The 24,526-nt window shown below is 42.1% G+C and overlaps 1 protein-coding gene across 1 annotated transcript in view; it reads left to right on the top strand.

The window, feature by feature from the left end:
• Positions 1-24,165, top strand: part of rab26 (RAB26, member RAS oncogene family) — a 134,364-nt gene extending 110,199 nt beyond the window's left edge. The window contains exons 6-9 of the mRNA XM_014158416.2: positions 14,567-14,632; positions 14,959-15,015; positions 22,390-22,466; positions 22,674-24,165. Of these exons, the coding sequence (XP_014013891.1) occupies positions 14,567-14,632; positions 14,959-15,015; positions 22,390-22,466; positions 22,674-22,776 (303 nt within the window). The 3' untranslated portion in view covers positions 22,777-24,165. The remainder of the gene's footprint in view (positions 1-14,566; positions 14,633-14,958; positions 15,016-22,389; positions 22,467-22,673) is intronic.
• The last annotated feature ends 361 nt before the right edge of the window (positions 24,166-24,526 follow it).

The following is a 24,526-nucleotide window of genomic DNA, read 5'->3' as shown; positions in this document are numbered from 1 at the left end:
GTTATTGTCCTGTTGGAAGGTGAACCAGTCTCAGGTCCTGAGCGCTTTGGAGTAGGTTTTCATCAAGGATTTTTCTGTACTTTGCTCCGTTCATCTTTGCCTTGATCCTGACAAGTCTCCCAGTACCTCCTAGTATCTGGAAATTGGTATAGAATCAGCTTGATCCCTTCTGTCGAAGATGCTTGGACCTTCTTTTTTTATATTTTCAGTGGTAATGTTAACCTTTCCGCTAGCGACCCACCTCCGCTAGCGACAACATCCGGTGAAATTGCAGAGCGCCAAATTCAAAATACAGAAATAGTCATAATAAACATTCATAAAAAATACAAGTGTTATACATCGGTTTAAAGATTAACTTCTTGTTAATCCAGCCGCTTTGTCAGATTTCAAAAAGGCTTTACGGCGAAAGCATACCATGCGATTATCTGAGGACAGCGCCCCACTTACAAAAGCATACAAACATTTTACAATCAAGTAAAGGAATTACAAAAGTCAGAAATAGCGATAAAATTAATCACTTACCTTTCAAGATCTTCACATGGTTTCAGTCACAAGAGTCCCAGCTACACAATAAATGTTTGTTTTGTTCGATAAAGTCCCTATTTATATCCCAAAAACATTGTTTTGTTGGCTCGTTTTGATCAGTAATCCACTGGCTCCAAGGCGGTCAAAACATGCAGACGAATACATCCTAATAGTACCGGTAAAGTTTGGCGAAACATGTCAAATGATGTTTATAATTAATCATCAGGTTGTCAATGGTCTAAATAATTGATAATATTTCAACCGGACAATAGCGTATTCAATAGAAAGGAAAAACAATGAAGGGCGCACAATCGGTCACGCGCGCAAACCAGCTCTGCATTCTTCCTCGGTCCACTGAGAGAAAGGTCTCATTCTTCTTCATTTTTCAGAAAACAAGCCTGAAACAATGTCTAAAGACTTTTGACATCTAGTGGAAGCCATAGGAACTGCAATCTGGGTCCTAACCATGTAGATACTCTATATGCATTCAATAGAAAAATACCCACATCAAAAAATCCCACTTCCTGTATGGATTTTCCTCTGGTTTTCGCCTGCCATATCAGTTCTGTTATATTCACAGACATTATTTGAACAGTTTTGGAAACTTTAGAGTGTTTGCTATCCTAATCTACCAATTGTTTGCATATCCTAGCTTCTGGGCCTGAGCAACAGGCAGTTTACTTTGGGCACGCTTCTCATCCAGACGTCGAAATACTGCCCCCAAGCCATATTAACAAATCAAATCAAATGTATTTATATAGCCCTTCTTACATCAGCTGATATCTCAAAGTGCTGTACAGAAACCCAGCCTAAAACCCCAAACAGCAAGCAATGCAGGTGTAGAAGCACGGTGGCTAGGAAAAACTCCCTAGAAAGGCCAAAACCTAGGAAGAAACCTAGAGAGGAACCAGGCTATGAGGGGTGGCCAGTCCTCTTCTGGCTGTGCTGGGTGGCGATTATAACAGAACATGGCCAAGATGTTCAAATGTTCATAAATGACCAGCATGGTCAAATAATATTAATCACAGTTGTCGAGGGTGTAACAAGTCAGCACCTCAAGAGTAAATGTCAGTTGGCTTTTCATAGCCGATCATTGAGAGTATCTCCACCGCTCCTGCTGTCTCTAGAGAGAAAACAGCAGGAAAACAGCAGGTCTGGGACAGGTAGCACGTCCGGTGAACAGGTCAGGGTTCCATAGCCGCAGGCAGAACAGTTGAAACTGGAGCAGCAGCACGGCCAGGTGGACTGGGGACAGCAAGGAGTCATCATGTCAGGTAGTCCTAACAAACACGCCACCACAAAGAAAATGAGAATTAAAAACAGGTTCAGCCCCTGATTCGACCGTGATCTTGTGGAGTTATTCCACCTCAAGAATTGCAGTTGGCGAAAGGCACACGCATACTCAGGCTTACTGGTTATCATTCAGGCAAATGAGAAATAAGTGCACTCAGGCTATCCGGAAGTTACTTTAAGGAGCCATTCTCTCTCTGTGGGTCTAACCCCAAGAAGTTCTGGAAAACGGTTAAAGACCTAGAGAATAAACCCTCCTCCTCACAGCTGCCAATGTCCCTTAATGTTGATGATGTGGTTGTTACTGACAAGAAGCACATGGCTGAGCTCTTTAATCACCACTTCATTAAGTCAGGATTCCTATTTGACTCAGCCATGCCTCCTTGCCCGTCCAACATTTCCTCATCTCCCACCCTTCTAATGCAACTATCGCCGATGCTACTCACTCTTTTTCCCCTTTCCCTGCTACAAAGTTTCTCCCTGCAGGCAGTCACTGAGTCCGAGGTGCTAAAGGAGCTACTTAAACTTGACCCCCAAAAAACATCTGGGTCAGATGGTTTAGACCCTTTCTTCTTTAAGGTTGCTGCCCCTATCATCACCAAGCCTATCCCCAACCTTTTTAACCTGTCTCTCCTTTCTGGGGAGGTTTCCATTGCTTGGAAGGCAGCTGCGGTTCGTCCTTTATTTAAACAGTGAGATCAAGCTGATTCTAACTGTTATAGGCCAATTTCTATTTTGCCCTGTGTTGTCTCTCTTGTTGTGATGTGTGGTTTGTCCTATATTTATACTGTATTTATTTTAAATTTTTAATCCCAGGCCCCCGTCCCCACAAGGAGGCCTTTTGCCTTTTGGTAGGCTGTCATTGTAAATAATAATTTGCTCTTAACTGACTTGCCTAAATAAATAAGGGTTAAATATATTTTTAAATAAACCTGCTGCTGAAAAACATCCCCACAGTGTGATGCTGCCACCACCATGCTTCACCGTAGGGATGGTGCCAGGTTTCCTCCAGACGTGACTCTTGGCATTCAGGCCAAAGAGTTCAATCTTGGTTTTATCAGACCAGAGAATCTTGTTTCTCATGGTCAGAGTCCTTTAGGTGCATTTTGCAAACTCCAAGCGGGCTGTTGTGTGCTTTTTACTGAGGTGTGGCTTCCGTTTGGCCACTCTACCATGGTGGAGTGCTGCAGAGATGGTTGTCCTTCTGGAAGGTTCTCCCATCTCCCAACTCTGGTGCTCTGTCAGAGTGACCATTGGGTTCTTGATCACCTCCCTGACCAAGGCCCTTTTCCCCCCGATTACTCAGTTTGGCAGGGCGGCCAGCTCTAGGACATGCACTGCCAACTGTGGGACCTTATATAAACAGGTGTGTGCCTTTCCAAATCATGTCCAATCAATTTAATTTACCACAGCTGGACTCCAATCAAGTTGTAGAAACATCTCAAGGATGATCAATGGAAACAGGATGCACCTGAGCTCAATTTAGAATCTCATAGCAAATGGTCTGAAAATTTCTTAAAACCTATTTTCGATTTGTCATTCTGGGGTATTGTGTGTAGATTGATGAAGAGTTTTTTAAATTTAATACAGAATAAGACTGTAAAGTAACAAAATGTGGAAAAAGTGAAGGGATCTGAATACTTTCTGAATGCGCGGTATATTGCACTGTGAAATTGTGAAAATTATGATAATGCCCTTTTAGTGTAAAAGCTGTTTGAAAAGATCGCGTTAAATTTCAGACTCTTTTGGTGGAATGGAATTTTGGCCTTCCATGGCGACATCCCCATGCGGTAAATTAGTTAATAGACCAATAAGAAAGAGAGTTCCAAACCTCTGCCAATAACAGCACATTTTCAGTTTTCCCCTCCCTGCTCAGAACACTCCCAGACAGTCCTGGCAAAATTCTTGCTTGATAAATTGCCCTTTGCTAAGAAGCTTATATATTTTTTGTTGACCATTTGAATTGAAAACTATCAATTATTGTTCCTTTGTTATTTAGAATCCCTGCTCTCTCTCTCTCTCTTTATCACCCGCCCTCTCTCTTTCTCTCTCCTCCTCTTCCACTCCCCTCGATGACCGTGGTTTGATGCTTGTGTAGAGGAGAGAAGTAGAGCTGTAGAGGCGAGCGGTAGAGCTGGCTTGCTTATTCATCCATCCATGGCCTCCATAGTGGCTACTAAGGAGTGAGATGGAAGACAGAGATACAGTATACTTTCAAATATAGTTTTGGGTTATTTTCGTTTGTTACTTTCTGTTAATTAGAGCTGAACGCAAGCATGCACGCGGACACACACAAGCACTTACTGAGACGCACTGCGATAGATTTGGTCACAATCTCTAAACACAAGCAACCCTCCCTCCCAGCACTGATCACTCTGCCACAGATCTACAGTAGATCTAATGGAAAGTAATTACCATAACTGAAAATATGTCTCATTATGTGGGTTAATGAAAAACACTCATGTAGACCAGCACCCTGTGATTAGATAAGAGAACGCTGCTGTCATTAGCAGGAGTTTCACATGGAGCTCTGCTCTAACAGGTAGAGAAGGACACAGCACAGCAGGACAAATGGCTAGCTCATGTGTTCACTCACTTCTTTTCTCATCTCCCTCTCCCTCTATTCAGCCTACTGCCATCAAAACTAATCACATGAACAGTGTCGCAGAGCGTGTCCCATGAGCCTCTACTGCTTTCAGGTGTGCCTGAAAGTCCCAATCAGATCGTAGGAAAACCGGTGGCGTTAAGTGCTGAGGAACGGGGAGAGATGAAGCACGGATGAGTGAAGCTGCCTAGATGAGAGAGACAGAGTAGAGGGAGAGAAAGCAGGATGGAGAGTGAGAGAGTAAATAGAAGAGAGAGAAGAGATGGAGTGGACCATCCTAATGGAGTTGACCATCCTAATGCACAGATAATGAAATGATGGAGAAGGAGGTGTGTAAACAGAGGGATTCATGGAAAGAGTAATGGTGGCGTGTTTGACTGGCTTCCTTCATGAAATCTATCATGGGTCCCCAGAGACGCTAACCTCTATTTAACCAGATGAGCTAAAACGGCGGCCAGGGACCACTAACCTGTATTTGAAATAAGACATAAAATGGGGAGTAGAAAGGAAGATGCAAGTAGTGCACTACTCTAACTGAGAACAGGGGTGACAACTGTTTCTTTCAAACAGCCCTATTTTTACCTCTTTCTTGTCAGCATGCACCTTTTGTATAGCCATTGCTTTTGTCGGGAAGGAGAAAGAGACATTTAATATTGACCCTGTTGTTGCAACCGTTGTCAAGGTAACCTGACAGCTGCATGTTCTAAATTCCTCTTGTTTAAATTCAGACCTTCCACTACTTTGATTTCTTCACATGCATTAGCAATTAGCCTCCCGTGTGGCGCAGCCCTCTAAGGCACTGCATCGCAGTGCTAGAGGTGTCACTACAGACCCAGGTTTGATCACGGGAGTCCGTGATCGGGATTCCCATAGAGTCCCAAAGATCGGCGCACAATTGGCCCTGCATCATCTGGGTTACGGGAGGGTTTGGCCAGGGGGCTTTACAAGTTGGCCGTCATTGTAAATAACAATTTGTTCTTAACTGACTTGCTTAGTTAAATAAAGGTTAAATAAAATAAAATAAATAAAAATGAGGATGCGTTCCAAAATTCACTCGGTTAGCACACATAGTGACGCGGTTAGCATACATCCCCATGCCGTGATCACAGTTAACACACATAGGGTCTATATTATAGTTTTAGAATTAATATAATGGAAGATAACAGAATAAAATAGAACAGATATTTTGAGTGTCAAAAATGGGTGGAACCTCTGTCATAAAACACAAATGTTGTTGTTTTTAAACAGAGCCTATGTCATAATTTTTTTGCTATAGAGGCAGTAAAATCTGTCCGATCATGTAAAGAAATAACAAATCTGACCTGGATGAATCTCTTTAGGATGATTTCATAAAGTAGCTTTTTTGATCCACGTTAGATGTGATCACACCATTGTGCACTTTCTCTTTGAAACTCCCTAACATTTATTTGGACTGAAGACAGATAGGCTACAAGTGATTTGTATGCATATTCACCCATCATTTGTTAGTTAAATAGAAGGTCCTTTACATATTAACGTGTCAGAAAGTAGCCCATCACTTTTTCCAACTGATCTGTCGATAGCACCTGCTAAATTCATGGCATCAATGTTGTTGAGAAAAGTTGCAACACTTGTGTAGTTATCGATGGCTAATGTTATATCTTTCAAAAACGGCATGGTAGAAAGGACAATCAACACATACTGAACAGCTCACGTTATAGACGGAAGCATGCTACATGGCAGACCAATCCAAAGTCATCTCCTGGCATGTCCAGCCCATCCATTATCTCAGACAATCATGGCTAGCGGGAAGGTTCCTGGCTTTTTCCGTGGCTAAACCAACTAGACTCGTAATATAACTATTTAATATTTTTTTTTCAAGAGCCAGGCTTGACGTTAATTATTTTAACCAATGACCAAGTGAGGGGGAACTGACATACGTCCAGTGGAGAGCAATTGAACGTCGAGCTTGTAATAGACAGAGGTCAACCATTTTCTTCTCTCTCCTATGTAAAGTGATATTCCCTGGGTAAAGATTTAGGATGCAAAGTTTAGGGATTGGAGATATTGGAGTAGAAGTATAGTGCAGTACTGAGCTCCAAAACTTTTGTATCTCAGCACATTCCCACAGGCAATGATACAACGTTCAAAAATGCGTGTTAAATTTAACACACATGTCTGGGATATTATGGTCAAATTTGTGGAGCTTAATAGCAACAATCTCAGGTGGGTGTTTATTGTCTGTATCTAAGCTCTAGAGCATATTGTACCCCTGTCCTCTGTTGAAATATCTTCCTGAATATCTTGTATCCACTGAAGTCGCTTACTATCAGAGTTGTCTTTATGCGTAGCGGCCATTCTCCCATAACACATTAACAGAGAGTGTTTCTAAAGTGGTCAAAGGAGGTTGTAGGGCAGATTGTTTTAGACTGGAAAAAATAAAGCTTCTCAATTGTAAGTATTTGAAAAAATGCTTTTGTGGTAAATTAAATCTTCCCTTTAGTTCTTCAAATGACATGAGCCCTTTTTTCATTGTATAAATCAATTAATTTAACAATACCTTTTCTTGGCCATTCTTTAAACCCCAAGTCATTTTTACCTGTTATGAAATTGTCATTGCCCCAAATTCGTGTAAAACTGGATAATACAGGGGATTCGTCCAGATATTGCTATACTGCGTGCCATATAGTTAGGATGTTTTTAACGAAGGGATTAGTAGTATTCTTCTTTAGTTTCTTAAAGGGAGCAGAGTACAAATATCCATCCAAAGTTAAGCCTTTTGTGGACAGCATTTCAGTCTGCAACCAGGGTAAGTTTGGTTTCTTGGAGAACCAAAACATTGTAGCTCTAAACTGTGTAGCCCAGTAATACCACTGTAGGTTTGGAAGTTGCAACCCCCCTCTGTCATAGGGCAAATAAAGAAGAGAAAGTCTAAGCCTTGGTTTTCTGTTGCTCCAGATACAATTTGAGAGTATCTTTCTGATCTTTGGGGAAAATAAAGGTGGTGGAGCCAGAGAAATTGATTGAAATAGAGAAAGAAATTTGGGCAGAATATTCATCTTAATGATATTTTTTCTACCAATAATAGATATAGGCAATGATGTCCATCTGTTGATGGATTCTGTTATACTCACTACCACGGGTTCATAAGTTGTTGAAGTCAAGGAGCTAATTTCTGGTATGATTTTAATACCAAGATATGTGAAACCTTGTTCTGTATTCACAAATGGATGCTATACAACTGGATTCAGTCTCTCTTGCTTGTTGAGGAAGAGGATAGAAGATTTGGTTTTATTAACTTTAAACCCAGAAAATTGACGAAAGTTGTTAATTAAATTGGAGAGGGAAGAGAGATTTCTTTAGATCTGTTAGGAATACGAGGGTATCATCGGCATACAGGGTCACTCGATGTTCAAAATCCTATGGTTAATTCCACTAATTCACGGGTGGGCCATTACTGTAATTGCAAAGGGTTCTATAGCTAAAAGAAAGAGTCCTGGACTGGCCGGACACCCATGTCTTGTGCCCCAAAGAAGCTTAAAAGGTTGTGGCAACTTCTGCAGTGGGGTCGCTGTATAATATCGTAATCCATTTACAGAAGTAATTCCCTTTCCCAAATCTCTTAAGCATTTCAAAGAAATAAGACCACTCAACTCTATCGAATTACTTCTCTGCATCAAGTGAGAGTATGGCACTATCAGGGGATCCTTCACACATGCACTATGTTTAGATCTCTCCTCACGTGTTGAAAACCTTGACTTTTTTTTCACGAAGCCATTTTGGCCTTCGTGTATTAGATATGGGAGCACTCTATCCAATCTCTTGGCTAAAGCTTTAGCAATCATTTTTGAGTCGGAGTTCAGAATAGAAATCGGTCTGTAACTTTCACATTTTCTTGGGGATTTATCAGGCTTCAGAATAAGAGTGATTATAGCACTCCTTAGAGAGGAGGGGAAACAAGAGGAGGGGACACCATCCAATTCCTTTTCCAGATCCAATTTGTGTGTTCTGAAATAGAGGGAAAATCAAGACCATCCAAAAATGATGTCTGATTAGTTAAGTTCTCAGGAGATTCAGAGTTGTAAAGTGTGTTGTAGTAGGATGCAAATGTTTAGTTTATTTCTACAGGATCCATTGATAATTGTTCTTGTAAATTATGAATTGCATTAATGGCTCTGTCTGAATTTAACTTCTTAATGCGCCATGCCAGCAATTTACCAGGTTTTTCACCTTGATCGTAGAAGGGTTGTTTCTGTTTCGTAAAGCTGTTTGCAGCCTTTGAGGCGGAAAGTTCTTCATTCTGAGCTTTAAGAGCAAATAATTTCTTGTTTACTTCTACTGAGTTATCCAAAAAAGCGTCCCTCTCCAATTCTCTGATATTGCTGTCTCTCTCATTTTTAGATTTAATTGATTTGATTTTAAACTGGTAAAACATATAATTTGCCCCCTAATATATGCTTTGAAAGCCTCCCATCTGGTACTCGCTGAGGTTTGGCCAGTGTTCAATGTAAAATATACATCTATATGCACTCCAACATAGTGTAAGAAGTCTGGGTCCTGTAACCATCTGGGATGCAAACGCCATCTAGAGGATCCCTATAGAATAATGACACAGGGGAATGGTCACTCAGAAGAATACTATCATATCCACTTCCAGCTACATTGGGAAGTAATGAGCAAGAAACTAAAAAGTAGTCTATACAAGAATATGATTCAAATGTCAACGAGTACATGAATACTCCCTTTTACCCGGGTTCTGAGTCCTCCAAGGTTCACATAGATTTAAGTCCTTAATGAAATGCTGTAATTTCTTTCTACTCTTCAAGTAGGAAGTGTCTAAACCAGAGGAGCAATCTAGATGACGATCAAGAGTGCAATTAAAATCCTCTGCCATTAGGACATTACCAGGAGGGGAGGCTATCAATAGAAATACATTCTCAAAGAAGTTGTGATTGCCATCATTAGGACCATAAACATTAACCAGATTAATACACTCATTCAAAAGAGTTCCCTGTATCAAATGAATCTACCAGCTGTATCAGTTATAATATTATCCACTTGAAACAGAACAGATTTGTGAATTAAAACCATCACACCACAAGAATAAGAGGAGGAACGGGATGCTATTACTTGCCCTTGACATCTCCTGTGTACTTTAAGTAGCTCATCCTTCAACAGGTGTGTTTCTTGAAGGATCACAATAGATGAATGTAGTTGTTTAAGCCTAGTAATAACCTGTTTCAGCTTGGATAGTTTACAAACTCCACGGACATTCCACAAAGTCAATTTCAGTTTTACATTTGAAGTCATTTAACCAAAGATGTAAACATGGAATAAGCTATAGCAAAAAGGCATATCTAAAATATGTTTAGTAACCAAAAGAACCACATGAATATTCTGTAGTGAGGAAAATATGTAAAGATCTGTTAGAACAAACAAATCCATCATAACAGTAAAACACTAAACCCCATTCCCTTGTCTCCCTAAACGAGACACCCAACGCTTTCTCTCCCACCTCCCCCTAATCGTAGAGTGTAGCCTGCTGGATGACTGATCCATTAAAGGGAGCAGTCTAACCTAAGCGACGCTAAACAAAACAAAGTGTCTCTTGTCTTCTCTGGGCCATTACTCCTCACGAACAAAACAAAAGGCAAGATGTTATGTGAAATATCACAACAAAAGGCATATCTAGCAAGATGATATGTGAAATATCACGTAGTATTCGTTTGAAAAGTAGCAAAGAATAGCGCCACCTAAAACAGTAACGCTAGTTAGTGAAGCCTGACTAACGTTACCGTTATAGTATGGACAGTCCAAAATAGTGGTAGATGATCCACAACATCGGGTCTGCTGCTAGTAAAATGGCCCATACATACAGTTGAAGTCGGTAGTTTACATACACTTAGGTTAGAGTCATTAAAACTCGTTTTTCAACCACTCCACACATTTCTTGTTAAAAAACTATAGTTTTGGCAAGTCTACAAGTCTAAATCTACTTTGTGCATGACACAAGTAATTATTCCAACAATTGTTTACAGACAGATTATTTCACTTATAATTCACTGTATCACAATTCCAGTGGGTCAGAAGTTTACATACACTTAGTTGACTGTGCCTTTAAACAGCTTGGAAAATTCCAGAAAATTCAGTCATGGCTTTAGAAGCTTCTGATAGGCTAATTGACATCATTTGAGTCAATTGGAGGTGTACCTGTGGATGTAGTTCAAGGCCTACCTTCAAACTCAATGCCTCTTTGCTTGACATCATGGGAAAATCAAAAGAAATCAGCCAAGACCTCAGAAAAACAATTGTAGACCACCACAAGTCTGGTTCATCCTTGGGAGCAATTTCCAAACCCCTGAAGGTACCACATTCAGCTGTCAATAGAATAGTATAAACACCATGGGACCACGCAGCCATCATACCGCTCAGGAAGGAGACACGTTCTGTCTCCTAGAGATAAACGTACTTTGGTGCGAAAAGTGCAAATCAATCCCAGAACAACAGCAAAGGACCTTGTGAAGATGCTGGAGGAAACCGGCACAAAAGTATCTATATCCACAGTAAAATGAGTCCTATATCGACATAACCTGAAAGACCGCACAGCAAGGAAGAAACCCCTGCTCCAAAACCGCCATAAAAAAAGCCAGACTTCGGTTTAGCAACTGCACATGGGGACAAAGATAATACTTTTTGTCCTCTGGTCTGATGAAACAAAAATAGAACTGTTTGGCCATAATGACCATCGTTATGTTTGGAGGAAAAAGGGGGATGCTTGTAGGCCGAAGAACACCATCCCAACCGTGAAGAATGGGGGTGGCAGCATCATATTGTAGGGGTGCTTTGCTGCAGGAGGGACTGGTGCACTTCACAAAATAGATGGCATCATGAGGGTGGAAAATTATGAGGATATATTGAAGCGACATCTCAAGACATCTGACCCCAAGCATACTTCCAAAGTTGTGACAAAATGGCTTAAGGACAACAAAGTCAAGGTATTGGAGTGGCCATCACAAAGCCCTGACCTCAATCCTATAGAAAATTTGTGGGCAGAATTGAAAAAGCATGTGCGAGCAAGGAGGTCTACAAGCCTGACTCAGTTACACCAGCTCTGTCAGGAGGAATGGTCCCACATTCACCAAATTTATTGTGGGATGCTTGTGGAAGGCTACCCAAAACGTCTGACCCAAGTTAAACAATTTAAAGGCAATGCTACCAAATACTAATTGAGTGTATGTAAACTTCTGACCCACTGGGAATGTGATGAAAGAAATAAAAGCTGAAATAAATCATTCTCTCTACTATTATTCGGACATTTCACATTCTTAAAATAAAGTGGTGATCCTAACTGACCTAAGACAGGTTTTTTTTTTACTAGGATTACATGTCAGGAATTGTGAAAAACTGAGTTTAAATGTATTTGGCTAAGGTGTATGTAAACTTCCGACTTCAACTGTATAGCGTTAACGTAGTATACCATGGTAAGTTTCTAAACCTCAAAGTATCAAAGATCAGAAATTAACAGGCTACGTGTGAAAAAAATATACCATTGAATATGTGCTACGTAAGCCAAAGGCCCTTGCACATGATGCTGATCAGGCTTGCACGTGAGTGTCAATCATTTTAGTCCAAGGATATGATCGTAACTTAAGTCTTCATATAAAGTAGTCACGATGCTTCTCGGTGGTGCAGGATGAATGAATACGGTCCCGATGTGTCAGTTGACATGGTGCTAAACATCTTTGCCGGCATTTCACAGTGTTTTATGTAATCCAATGGAAGAGAATTATCAACATAACAAAAATAAACTTAAACATGATGTCCAACGTTCAACAGACAGCTATCTCGCCTGTCATATAGAAGAAACTGAGCTAACTTATGAGCTCATCCAGGCAACAAAAAAAATATATATATATATTTTTTTTTTAAAGAGCACATACAGGCTACAAATAATATCAGGAAACTTTGAGTGGACTAGCTCGCCATATTATTCACTGAACTGTTATGCTAGCTACAGTACTACAGTAGCAGCTAATATTAGCTGATGTTAGTTAGCTTGCCAACAGTCAAAAATCTAATCAAATCAAACTTTATTTGTGACATGCACCGAATACAACGAGTGTAGACCTTTCAGTGAAATGCTTACTTACAACAGTGCAGTTCAAGAAGAGTTAAGAAAATATTTAGCAAATAAACTAGAGTAAAAAAAATGTTATAATAATAATAAAAAGTAACACAATAACATAACAATAATGAGGCTATATACAGGGAGTACCGGCACTGAGTCAGTGTGCGGGGGTACAGGTTAGTTGAGGTAATTTGTACATGTAGGTAGGGGTAAAAGGACTATGCATAGATAATAAACAGCAAGTAGCTGCAGTGTACAAAACAAATGGAGGGTGTGGGGGGTCAACGTAATAGTCTGGTGGCCATTAGATTAATTGTTTAGCAGTCTTATGGCTTGGGGGTAGAAGCTGTTAAGGAGACTTTTGGTCCTAGACTTGGCGCTCCGGTACCGCTTGCCGTGCGGTAGCAGAGAGAACAGTCTATGACTTGGGTGACTGGAGTCTCTGACAATTTTATGGGCATTCCTCTTCACATAATCCAAGATGGTTTAATTCTCCCTAGTCCAGAGTGGTGGTAAACTTCACAGCGGCAACACAACTAGGAAGAAGATTCATGAATGCCACGGATGAACACCTCGGCTTGAGAGGGAGATGCAAACTCGTGTGACCATCCATTGTAAGTCAGCCGTAGTTTATTTGAGAAGGCTATTCCATAGGCAATGTTGAGGGACCTGAGCTGGCGTGTGACCCCGTCGTAGCAATTTTCTTTTTCGGTGCAGGTTTTATTTAACCTATATTTAACTAGGCAAGTCAGTTAAGAACAAATTCTTATTTACAATGACAGCCTACCCAGGCCAAACCCTTCCCTAACCTGGATGACGCTGTGCAAATTGTGCACCCCCTATGGGACTCCCGATCACGGCCGGTTGTGATACAGCCCGGGATCGAACCAGGGTCTATAGTGACGCCTCTAGCACTGAGATGTAGTGCCATAGACTCCTGCGCCACTCAGATAGGTCAGGGAAGAACATGATCTCTTGGTCACTGTGCATCACCTTTCCCATAGCCCTGCCTTTCCGCATGATAAGGACTCAAGGAGAGGGGTGGTTTCTCAGGCTTGTATGAGCCAGAAGCTAATGGGCTCTTTCAATACGCAGTTGTCCGGCCCCAATGCCTCGGGAAGCCAACTCTCGAGAAATGCAACTGTGTCACCATTTTCCACTTTGTCAGGTAGATTAACCAGTCTCAAATTAGACTACCTGTGTAGATTGTCGAGCGAGCTTAGTTTTGAAGTAAGGTCCGCCATCTGTTTTTCCAAACTTTTCGGTCGTTGTTTTGACAGTGACGACAGTATCTTCCACCATGCTAATGCGTTCCTTTGCTTCGTCCAAGCATGTGGAGTAGGCTTGAAGGTCACGTTTAACCTCACTAATCCCTGTTAGGACACCTTCGAGTTTGGTGGAAAAGTCCTCCCTCATGGCAGAGATTGCTTCCAAAACCCCTTGGTTCTGCTTCTGGTTTTGATCGTCTACATTGTTGGTAGCCATGTCGGACTCATGGTGTGAGGACCTTGCAGGGCTAACTGTGTTAGTAGAGCTGGCTGAATTAGCAGGGCTAACTGGCCTATCCTGGACCACGTTGTCGATGCAAGATGTTCTTCTTGTTTTAGGAGGACTATGTTTAAGTCGATTCATCAAGGATGTAGATACGCCTGAAATTGTCCAAGAAAATTGCTGTTCGTGTTACGAGGATATAAAAGAAGAGATGAAAAGAAGTTTAGTCGAAATTGTCAGAAGAGCACTAAAAACGAATCCGCTCAGTTCAACGCCATAACCACGCCCATTTTATTAGTATTTATGGATGGAATACAAGTTTGTTATTAAGGCACATGATAGCTCACATGTTCCGGAAGGCATTTCTGCCAACAATAAAAAACATTTTATAAAAAATAAATGTTTACATTCAAATGCCCCTCCTGTGAAGTAGTGATGTGCAACATACGCCTAGTTTCCTGAAACGAGTCACATATCTCTCTCTCTCTTTATTTCTCTCTCTGTCTCTCTGCCCCTCTCTCTTTCCCTCTCTCCCTCCCTCTCTCCAGGCATGGCTGACAGAGATCCATGAGTACGCTCAGCAGGACGTGGTGCTAATGCTGCTGGGGAACAAGGTCAGCCCTCCCACTGAAAGAACGGATGGACGAATGGACGGACGAATGGACGGACGAATGGACGGATGAATGGACGGATGAATGGATGAATGGATGGATGGATGGATAATAAGTACATTACTATGAATTGAGAGAGAGAAAGAACGAGGTAGATATTGATGGATGGATGATGAGTGCATTACTATGAATGGAGAGAGCGCGAAAGGAGGTAGATATATGTGTCTCTGCAGAAAATAAAGGAGAGGATGCTGTTAGTGTGAGTAGATGATGAAACAGAGAATAGATGAAAGGAAATGTTTTCAGGAGATGTTTGTGATCTCTTACAGGCTGATGCAACACACGAGAGAGTGGTGAAGAGAGAGGAGGGAGAGAAACTGGCCAAGGTGAGCTGTTAGGAAAGAAAATACACAAAAACTCAATCACACATTATTGACCCTTTTGATGTCTAGGTTTCGATCTATTTTAGTCTGCACAGACCGGTGACAGTCCGGGTGACAGTCCGGGTGTGTCTTGATCTCTCGACTTATTTATTCATAGGTGCACCTTCTGTTGTTATTGTTTGGAGTCTTTTTTTCTCTTATTTTTTTTACCCAATTTCTTGGTATCCTGTAGTTGCAGTCTTGTCTCATTGCTGCAACTCCCGTACGGACTCAGGAGAGGCGAAGGTCAAGAGCCATGCGTCCTCCAAAACACAACCCAACCAAGCCGCACTGCTTCTTGACATAATGCCCACTTAACCCGGATGCCAGCCGCACCAATGTGTCGGAGGAAACAACGTACACCCAGCGACCGTGTCAGTGTGCACTGTGCCCGGCCCGCCACAGGAGTCGCTAGTGTGAGCTGGGACATGGACTTCCCTGCCGGCCAAACCCTTCTCTAACCCGGACGACGCTGGGCCAATTGTGCGCCGCCCCATGGGTCTCCCGGTCATGGCCGGCTGCGACAGAGCCTGGACTCAAACCCAGAATCTCTAGTGGCACAGCTAGCACTGCGATGCAGTGCCTTACACCACTGCGCCACTCGGGAGGCCTTTTTTGGAGTCTTTGAAGTGAGTTCGCAAAATACATTTTTCACATCGGTGTTCACAGGCTTGTAACAGTAAATTACTGTGCATGGCTGTAAGGGAGACGGACGTCAGATACCCTTGTTATTGTCAGACTGTGTAATAATAACGTAAAAAATTCCCTACAAATCTCTCTCGCACACACACACACACACACACACAGTAAAACTCCTCTGTCACGCACGCACACAGGCACACATCAGGGTTTCTGTTAGGAAAATGTGGCGCTGGACAACGTGACCGGGAAGATTTTAATTTACCGGCCATTTTAGAAATTTACTGGACCCATGTGCATTGAGTGCATAACACATTAGCGAGTCCACCCACGGTGTTCAAAATGACAGAAATCACATTTAGATTATGGTAATGCATCTTACCAGAACATGTAACTCATGTAATGAGGCAGCCAATAAACCGTCATTTTCAAACATTTGCCAAAATGAAATTTGCAGGAAAACAGTGTTCTAAACAACGGACGTGGGAAAACACCATTCTAAACAGCACACCTGGGAAAACACCATTCTAAACAGCACAGCTGGGAAAACACCATTCTAAACAGCACACCTGGGAAAACACCATTCTAAACAGCACAGCTGGGAAAACACCATTCTAAACAGCAGACCTGGGAAAACACCATTCTAAACAGCAGACCTGGGAAAACACCATTCTAAACAGCAGACCTGGGAAAACACCATTCTAAACAGCGCATCTGGGAAAACACCATTCTAAACAGCACAGCTGGGAAAACACCATTCTAGACAGCACAGCTGGGAAAACAACATTCTAGACAGCACAGCTGGGAAAACAACATTCTAAACAGCACAGCTGGGAAAACACCATTCTAAACAGCGGATCTGGGAAAACACCATTCTAAACAGCACAGCTGGGAAAACACCATTCTAAACAGCGGATCTGGGAAAACACCATTCTAAACACCACAGCTGGGAAAACACCATTCTAAACAGCGGATCTGGTAAAACACCATTCTAAACAGCGGATCTGGGAAAACACCATTCTAAACAGCGGATCTGGGAAAACACCATTCTAAACAGCACACCTGGGAAAACACCATTCTAAACAGCGGATTTGGGAAAACACCATACTAAACAGCGGACCTGGGAAAACACCATTCTAAACAGCGGACCTGGGAAAACACCATTCTAAACAGCACAGCTGGGAAAACACCATTCTAAACAGCACAGCTGGGAAAACACCATTCTAAACAGCGGATCTGGGAAAACACCATTCTAAACAGCACAGCTGGGAAAACACCATTCTAAACAGCACAGCTGGGAAAACACCATTCTAAACAGCGGACCTGGGAAAACACCATTCTAAACAGCACAGCTGGGAAAACACCATTCTAAACAGCACACCTGGGAAAACACCATTCTAAACAGCGGATCTGGGAAAACACCATTCTAAACAGCACAGCTGGGAAAACACCATTCTAAACAGCGGACCTGGGAAAACACCATTCTAAACAGCACAGCTGGGAAAACACCATTCTAAACAGCGGATCTGGGAAAACACCATTCTAAACAGCGGACCTGGGAAAACACCATTCTAAACAGCGGACCTGATAGCAGTTCCATATGCGGCAGAGATTACAATCTGTTACAAACTTAGAAAAAGGAGGAATCTAAAGATGCAACAACTAGGACGGGTTGATAATATGACTAGGATTGTGCCTTTGGCATCTGGACAACGAAATAAAGTTGATAAAAAAAGGAGAGAAATGGCATAGCAGTGGGTCCAATAGGAAAGTAAATGGAAATACATTTGCCAACATTATATAATTGCTCCTATCTATACAGAAATAAATGAAATCATTCAAAATACTTCACCAGAAAGCATGACAGAGAAATCAAGGACCATTAACTTCTTTAAAAAAACTGCTGGGGATTGTTTGAAATCACAAGCTTGTAGGCCTATGCCTATTTGGGAACCCCGCAATTTGGGCAGCGCGTGTGGCAAAAGTGAGAAGCATCAAACATTTGTGTGAAGATTATGTGTCTTGAGTATAATTTTTAAATGTTGAGACAAGAAGAAGGGGAGGGGTGTGTGGCAAAGATTTTGTTGAGTTAATTTTATTTTGAGTGGGGCATGCTTATTTAAAATGGTGAGGAAGGCACTTTTAAAGAATAGCCAGGCATCATCTACTGACGGGATGAGGTCAATGTCATTCCAGGATACCCCGGCCAGGTCGATTAGAAAGGCCTGCTCGCAGAAGTGTTTTAGGGAGCGTTTGACAGTGATGAGGGGTGGTCGTTTGGTAGCAGACCCATTACGGATGCAGGCAATGAGGCAGTGATCGCTGAGATCTTCATTGAAAACAGCAGAGGTGTATTTGGAGGGCGAGTTAGTTAGGATGATATCTATGAGGGTGCCAGTGTTTACGGATTTGGGGTTGTACCTGGTAGGTTCGTTGATAATTTGTGTGAGATTGAGGGCATCAAACTTAGATTGTAGGATGGCCGGGGTGTTAAGCATGTCCCAGTTTAGGTCACCTAGTAGCACAAGTTCAGAAAATAGATGGGGGGCAATCAATTCACATATGGTGTCGAGGGCACAGCTGGGGGCAGAAGGAGGTCTATAGCAAGTGGCAACAGTGAGAGACTTGTTTCTGTAAAGGTGAATTTTTAGAAGTTGAAGCTCAAATTGTTTGGGTACAGACTTGGATAGTAATACAGAACTCTGCAGGCTATCTTTGCAGTAGATTGCAACACCGCCCCCTTAGGCAGTTCTATCTTGGCGGAAAATGTTATAGTTAGCGATGGAGATTTCAGGGTTTTTGGTGGTTTTCCTAAGCCAGGATTCAGACACGGCTAAGACATCCAGGTTGGCAGAGTGTGCTAAAGCAGTGAGTAAAACAAACTTAGGGAGTAGGCTTCTAATGTTAACATGCATGAAACCAAGGCTTTTACGGTTACAGAAGTCAACAAATGAGAGCACCTGGGGAGTGGGAGTGGAGCTAGGCACTGCAGGACCTGGATTAACCTCCACGTCACCAGAGGAGAAGTAGGATAAGAGTTTGGCTAAAGACTATACGCACTGGCCGTCTAGCACGTTCAGAACAGAGGGTAAAAGGAGCAGGTTTCTGGGCACGATAGCATAGATTCAAGGCATAGTGTACAGACAAAGGTAAGGTAGGATGTGAGTACATTGGAGGTAAACCTAGGCATATGTAGGAGGTGGAACAACATGGTTGGTTAAGGCATATTGGGCAGGGCTAGAGGCTCTACAGTGAAATAAGACAGTAATCACTAACCAGGACAGTAATGGACGAGGCATATTGATATTAGAGAGAGGCATGCGTAGCCAAGTGAACATATGGGTCCAGTGAGTGGTTGGGCTGACTGGGAACACGGCAATTCAGACAGTTAGCAGGCTGATGCTAACAAGCTAACAGTTAGTAGGCCGGGGCTAAACAAGCTAGCAGTTAGCAGACCGGGGCTGGCAAGCTAGCAGTTAGCAGACCGGGTTAGCAAGCAAGCAGTTGGCAGACCGGGGCTAGCAGTTAGCAGACCGGGGCAGGCAAGCTAGCAGTTAGCAGACCGGGGCAAGCAAGCTAGCAGTTAACAGCCCGGGGCTAGCAAGTTAGCCTTTGGGGGATGTCGCAATGGGGGTAAGTCTGTTTTTTCCTCTTCGTGCGATGACGTCGATAGCCCAGTCATGGAATTAGTAGGGTTCCAAATAGCTCTAGGTAGCTAGTAGGCCGCGGTTAGCAGAATGGGCCTTCAGCGGACGTCGCGCCTGAGGGGCCTGTTGGAATCCTCGGGCAGATTATGTCGGTATTCCAGTCATAGAGGATCGGCGGGGTTCCGTGCCCCATACCGGCAGTAGAAGGGGTCCGGATATTGTAGCCCAGGAGTGGGCTTCGGTTGCAGCACAGGAGCCCTGGCCAGGCTAGCTTTAGGCTAATTGGTGCTTGCTCTGGGAAGGAAACGCGAGCCTGGAGTAGTCACCCGGGATTGCAGTTAGCTAGTTGCGAAGATCCAGATGAAAATGTTAAGAGTTTGCGGTAGGAATCCGGGGATATGGGGGAATAAAAAATAAAAAAAAGAATAGGTCCGTTATGCTCTGGTTTGAGTCACGTTGTTCGAACTGGCAAGAGCTTTCCGAGCTAAGGTTAGCTGATGACCGCTAGCAATGGTTTGCTGACTGATAGCTGGTAGGTAGTTAGCAGGCTAGCTTCAGTTGAGGGATTCCAGATCCGAAGTAAATAGAAATACTTTAGAAAAAAAATACAAATCCATGACACATTGGGTGAGGCGGGTTGCAGGAGAGTATTTAGAAGTTGAGGTTTAGGAAAATATTTTTAAAAGATATGCGTAGAAAAAGATATATACAAGGGACACGACAGGACAAAGACGTCTGACTGCTACGCCATCTTGGATTATTATTTATTTCCTTCTTAATGCGTTTGAGCCAATCAGATGTGTTTTGACAAGGTAGTGTGTATTCAGAAGATAGCCCTATTTGGTAAAAGACCAAGTCCATATTAATGCAAGAACAGCTCAAATAAGCAAAGAGAAATTATAGTCCATCATTAATTTAAGCCATGAAGATCTGTCAATGCGTAAAATTTCATAAACTTTGAAAGTTTCTTCAAGTGCAGTCGCAAAAACCATCAAGCGCTATCATGAAACTGGCTCTCATGAGGACCGCCACAGGAAAGGAAGACGCAGAGTTACCTCTGCTGCAGAGAACAAGTTCATTAGAGTTAACTGCACCTCAGATTGCAGCGCAAATAAATGCTTCACGGAGTTCAAGTAACAGACACATCTCAACGTCAACTGTTCAGAGGAGACTGTGTGAATCAGGCCTGGAATTGCTGCAAAGCAACCACTACTAAAGGACACCAATAATTAGAAGAGACTTCCTTGGGCCAAGAAACACGAACAATGGACATTAGATCGGTGGAAATCTGTCCTTTTGGATTTTTGGTTCCAACCGCTGTGTCTTTGTGAGACGCAGAGTAGGTGAACGGATGATCTCCGCACATGTAGTTCCCACCGTGAAGCATGGAGGAGGTGTGATGGTGGGAGGGTGCTTTGCTGGTGACACTGTCTGTGATTTATTTAGAATTCAAGGCACACTTAACCAGCATGGCTACCACAGCATTCTGCAGCGATACACCATCCCATCTGGTTTGTGCTTAGTGGGACTTTCATTTGTTTTTCAACAGGTCAATGACCCAACACACCTCCAGACTGTGTAAGGGCTATTTGACCAAGAAGGAGAGTGATGGAGAGCTGCATCAGATGACCTGGCCTCCACAATCACCCGACCTCAACCCAATTGAGATAGTTTTTGATGAGTTGGACCGCAGAGTGAAGGATGAGCAGCCAACAACTGTTTGAAAGCTGGTTGAAAGAATGCCAAGAGTGTGCAAAGCTGTCATCAAGGCAAAGGGAGGCTACTTTGAAGAATCTAACACTTTTTTGGTTACTACATGATTGCATTTGTGGTATTTCATAGTTTGATGTCTTCACTATTATTCTACAATGTAGAAAATAGTAAAAAATAAAGAAAAACCTTTGAATCAGTGTGTCATAGAATAAGTCGTACTCATCGTTGAAAATGTCATACATGAGAGAGAAGGACCAAGGCGCAGCGGAAGTGTGGACACTCATGTTTCTTTAATTAACAAAACAAGTAAAGTATCCACTGGAAAAACAAAAAACAAAAACCATGAACAGTACTCACGAAATGACAGTGTAGCAGGCTAAACCAAAAAAAGCAGTGCTCACAACAATTCCCCACAAATGACAAACACCCTAATATATGGGACTCTCAATCAAAGGCAAGTAGACAACACCTGCCTTCAACTGAGAGTCCCAACCCCAATTAACCAAACATAGACACAGACACACTAGACTCAACATAGAATACATGAAAACCAAACAGTGCCCCAAAACCCCAGAATACTTAAATCAAATGCCCCTTCAACAAACACACCACCCCGAACCACATAAAACGAATACCCTCTGCCACGTCCTGACCAAACTACAATACCAATTAACCTTATACTGGCCAGGACGTGACACAGTGACCGGCAGACCACCCCATTCTCCCGGATCCCAGGGCCCGAGAGACCGGGACCCATACATCGAAAAGAACACACAGTTCCACCCACAGAACAGAAGCAGATCAACCGCCAAAAGCATTTCCAATGCCCTCACCTCATTTTGTATCATATATAGTTCTAAAAAAAATACGCACATTATTTAAATATGTAAATGTCCCATCATTTCCACAATTCACAAATAATATGCGTAGTAATGTAGGCAATTCATGTGAAGGATTGTTACCTATACCCAGGATTGTTACCTATACCCAGGATTGTTACCTATACCCAGGATTGTTACCTATACCCAGGATTGTTACCTATACCCAGTACTGCCATTACAAAGAGTACATTTTTGGCAAGCAATTACTATTTTAGCAAACAATTATTGTGATTCATCCTATAGTGTAACATCATAACCCCATAGCAACAGATGTGGGATACACACACACACACACACACACACACACACACACACACACACACACACACACACACACACACACACACACACACACACACACACACACACACACACACACACACACACACACACACACACACACACACCAGGTACTTAATACACTAAAACTGGGTGGACTCTCACTCTACCCTGTGCAGGAGTTTGGTGTGCCCTTCATGGAGACCAGTGCTAAATCTGGCCTGAACGTGGAGCTGGCATTTACAGCTGTGGCCAGGTGAGTAGGATGTTTACCACTGCTGTGTTCCCTAGAGATGACATGTCAATCAATGCCTTTTGTTTTGTCGTACGTGTGATTTCAAAATAAACACAGAGTCAAAAATAAACCTATCCAGTAAATATGCTGAAACGAGATTGAATCTCCCCGTCCTGTTCTTCTTTCTTCATTACTTTCTCTGCCCTTTGTTTTTCTCTTTTCTCTCAGAGAGCTGAAGCACAGGTCACTGAAGGAGCCTGATGAACCAAAGTTTCAGCTTGAAGATTATGTCAACAAGGAAATGAAGAGTGCTGGCTGCTGCCGCACATAAACCTGTTCTGTGTGTGTGTGTGTGTGTGTGTGTGTGTGTGTGTGTGTCCTATTGGCTATGAGTCTGTCTGGTGTGTGTGTATATGTCTACCGGTGTATAAAGTGTGTGTCTCTGTTTCCTTTTCCCCGTGTGTGTGTGATACGTTTTTAACAGTGGTGGTTGTGTATGTATGTGTATGGTGTACGAGTGAATTCATAATGCATTATCTTCTGCCCCCTACTGTATGATAAAAGGACGACAGTTTCAGTGCATAGGTACAGTAAGAATCACAGTCTATTAGTCTATCAAACTCATTCTGTAAAGACCACCAAAGTAGACATCAAACAACAACCTGTCAAAGTACACCCACTGGATTAAGGTGGAGCGTTTCAAGTTACAGTACCTCTGTGTCATCTTACACATTCTCTGATGATTTCTCTTCCTGGTGATATTTTGTGTCCTCATCCAAGTCCCCCACCCAACTGCAGAACTCTCCTGACCCACCTCTTCTTGCAGCTGTGAATGTATCTAAACTGTCCCCATTTGTACCCCTTCGCTCTATCCTCGTTGGAATTCCTCGCTTGGATCCATCGTTCATGATCCATTGGAGTCCTTTTGTGCAATATTACTAAGAAAGTATGTGGTGTATATATTTTAAATGATATGTATAATCTGGAGCTTTATAGTTTGCATTACTTATAAATGGTTGTCCTGTTGAGGCCAAATGGAACATGGTGTCAAGTGATGGGGAAAATCAAGAGTTTGTCAAGTAGCAGAACAAGAAACTGTGGGCTGTTTATACAATTCAAAATGTGCATTGACACAAGATAATATCAATATGGATCTTTGTAATCTATAACGCTCTATGGAAGGGTTTGTTCAAATGTTTAAATGTTGTTTATGTGTTTCTGTACAGGGTGTCCAACATCATGTTATTGATATTCTGGAGGCAAAACATCTGTCCTGTATTAGAATACAGTATTGTTCAGTATCCCTACCTTGACTTTATTTCAGAAATGCTACAATTGTATCTATATCATTCTTGTCAGAACCATGGTATTTTGAAGAGATGCACTCCGCAAATCTGACCTTCTTATCGATTTACAACACTTTTTAATTCAGTGGATTCATCATTCTGGATGTATGAAGAGAAATGTATGTAATTCCCTAATGTAAATGATATTGAGTTTCATACTGTTTTTTGTTCATGTTTAACTGAAGTACTATAACGCTCAATGAAAGAATATTGCTGGAATATTGAATAATGTACAGATGACAGCAAATCATTCAATGTTTTGATTATAGAAAAGAGTGTAAACCTACTGTACTTCTATAATCCACTCAGACACAGTAAGTACATTTTTTTTTATGTAACTTCAGTACTCACAATAAAGTTTAAGATGCACAGTAGTGAATGATATGATGTTGATTTGCTCAGATCTGAGTCCAATCTATGCATGCTTCCACAGCACCGCCATCTGGTCACGTTAGGTCAGTTCAAGTCAGTCCAGGAACGTTCTTTCCATTATCAAGCCAGCGCTAAAGACACACACCCAAATGGTTGACGAGGACGGCAGTCCATTTATTCTGCTCTTTATACAGTATTGAGTTGAAATGAAATGATGTTCACCTTTAAAAAAACAGATTCCCAGGAAAACTATAACTGCTGTTTCTTTCTCGGTTATCTTTTAACAGTCACGTTTTCATTCAAGTTTCAGGTTTTAATGTCACGAGCACACGTACAGAGAAATGCCTTTCTTGCAACGTCTAA

The sequence above is a fragment of the Salmo salar genome, chromosome ssa19, assembly GCF_905237065.1.
Source record: "Salmo salar chromosome ssa19, Ssal_v3.1, whole genome shotgun sequence".
In the NCBI taxonomy this organism is placed as follows: Eukaryota; Metazoa; Chordata; class Actinopteri; order Salmoniformes; family Salmonidae; genus Salmo; species Salmo salar.
Note: the sequence above shows the minus strand (reverse complement) of the source record. Positions and strands in the feature narration are given on the sequence as shown.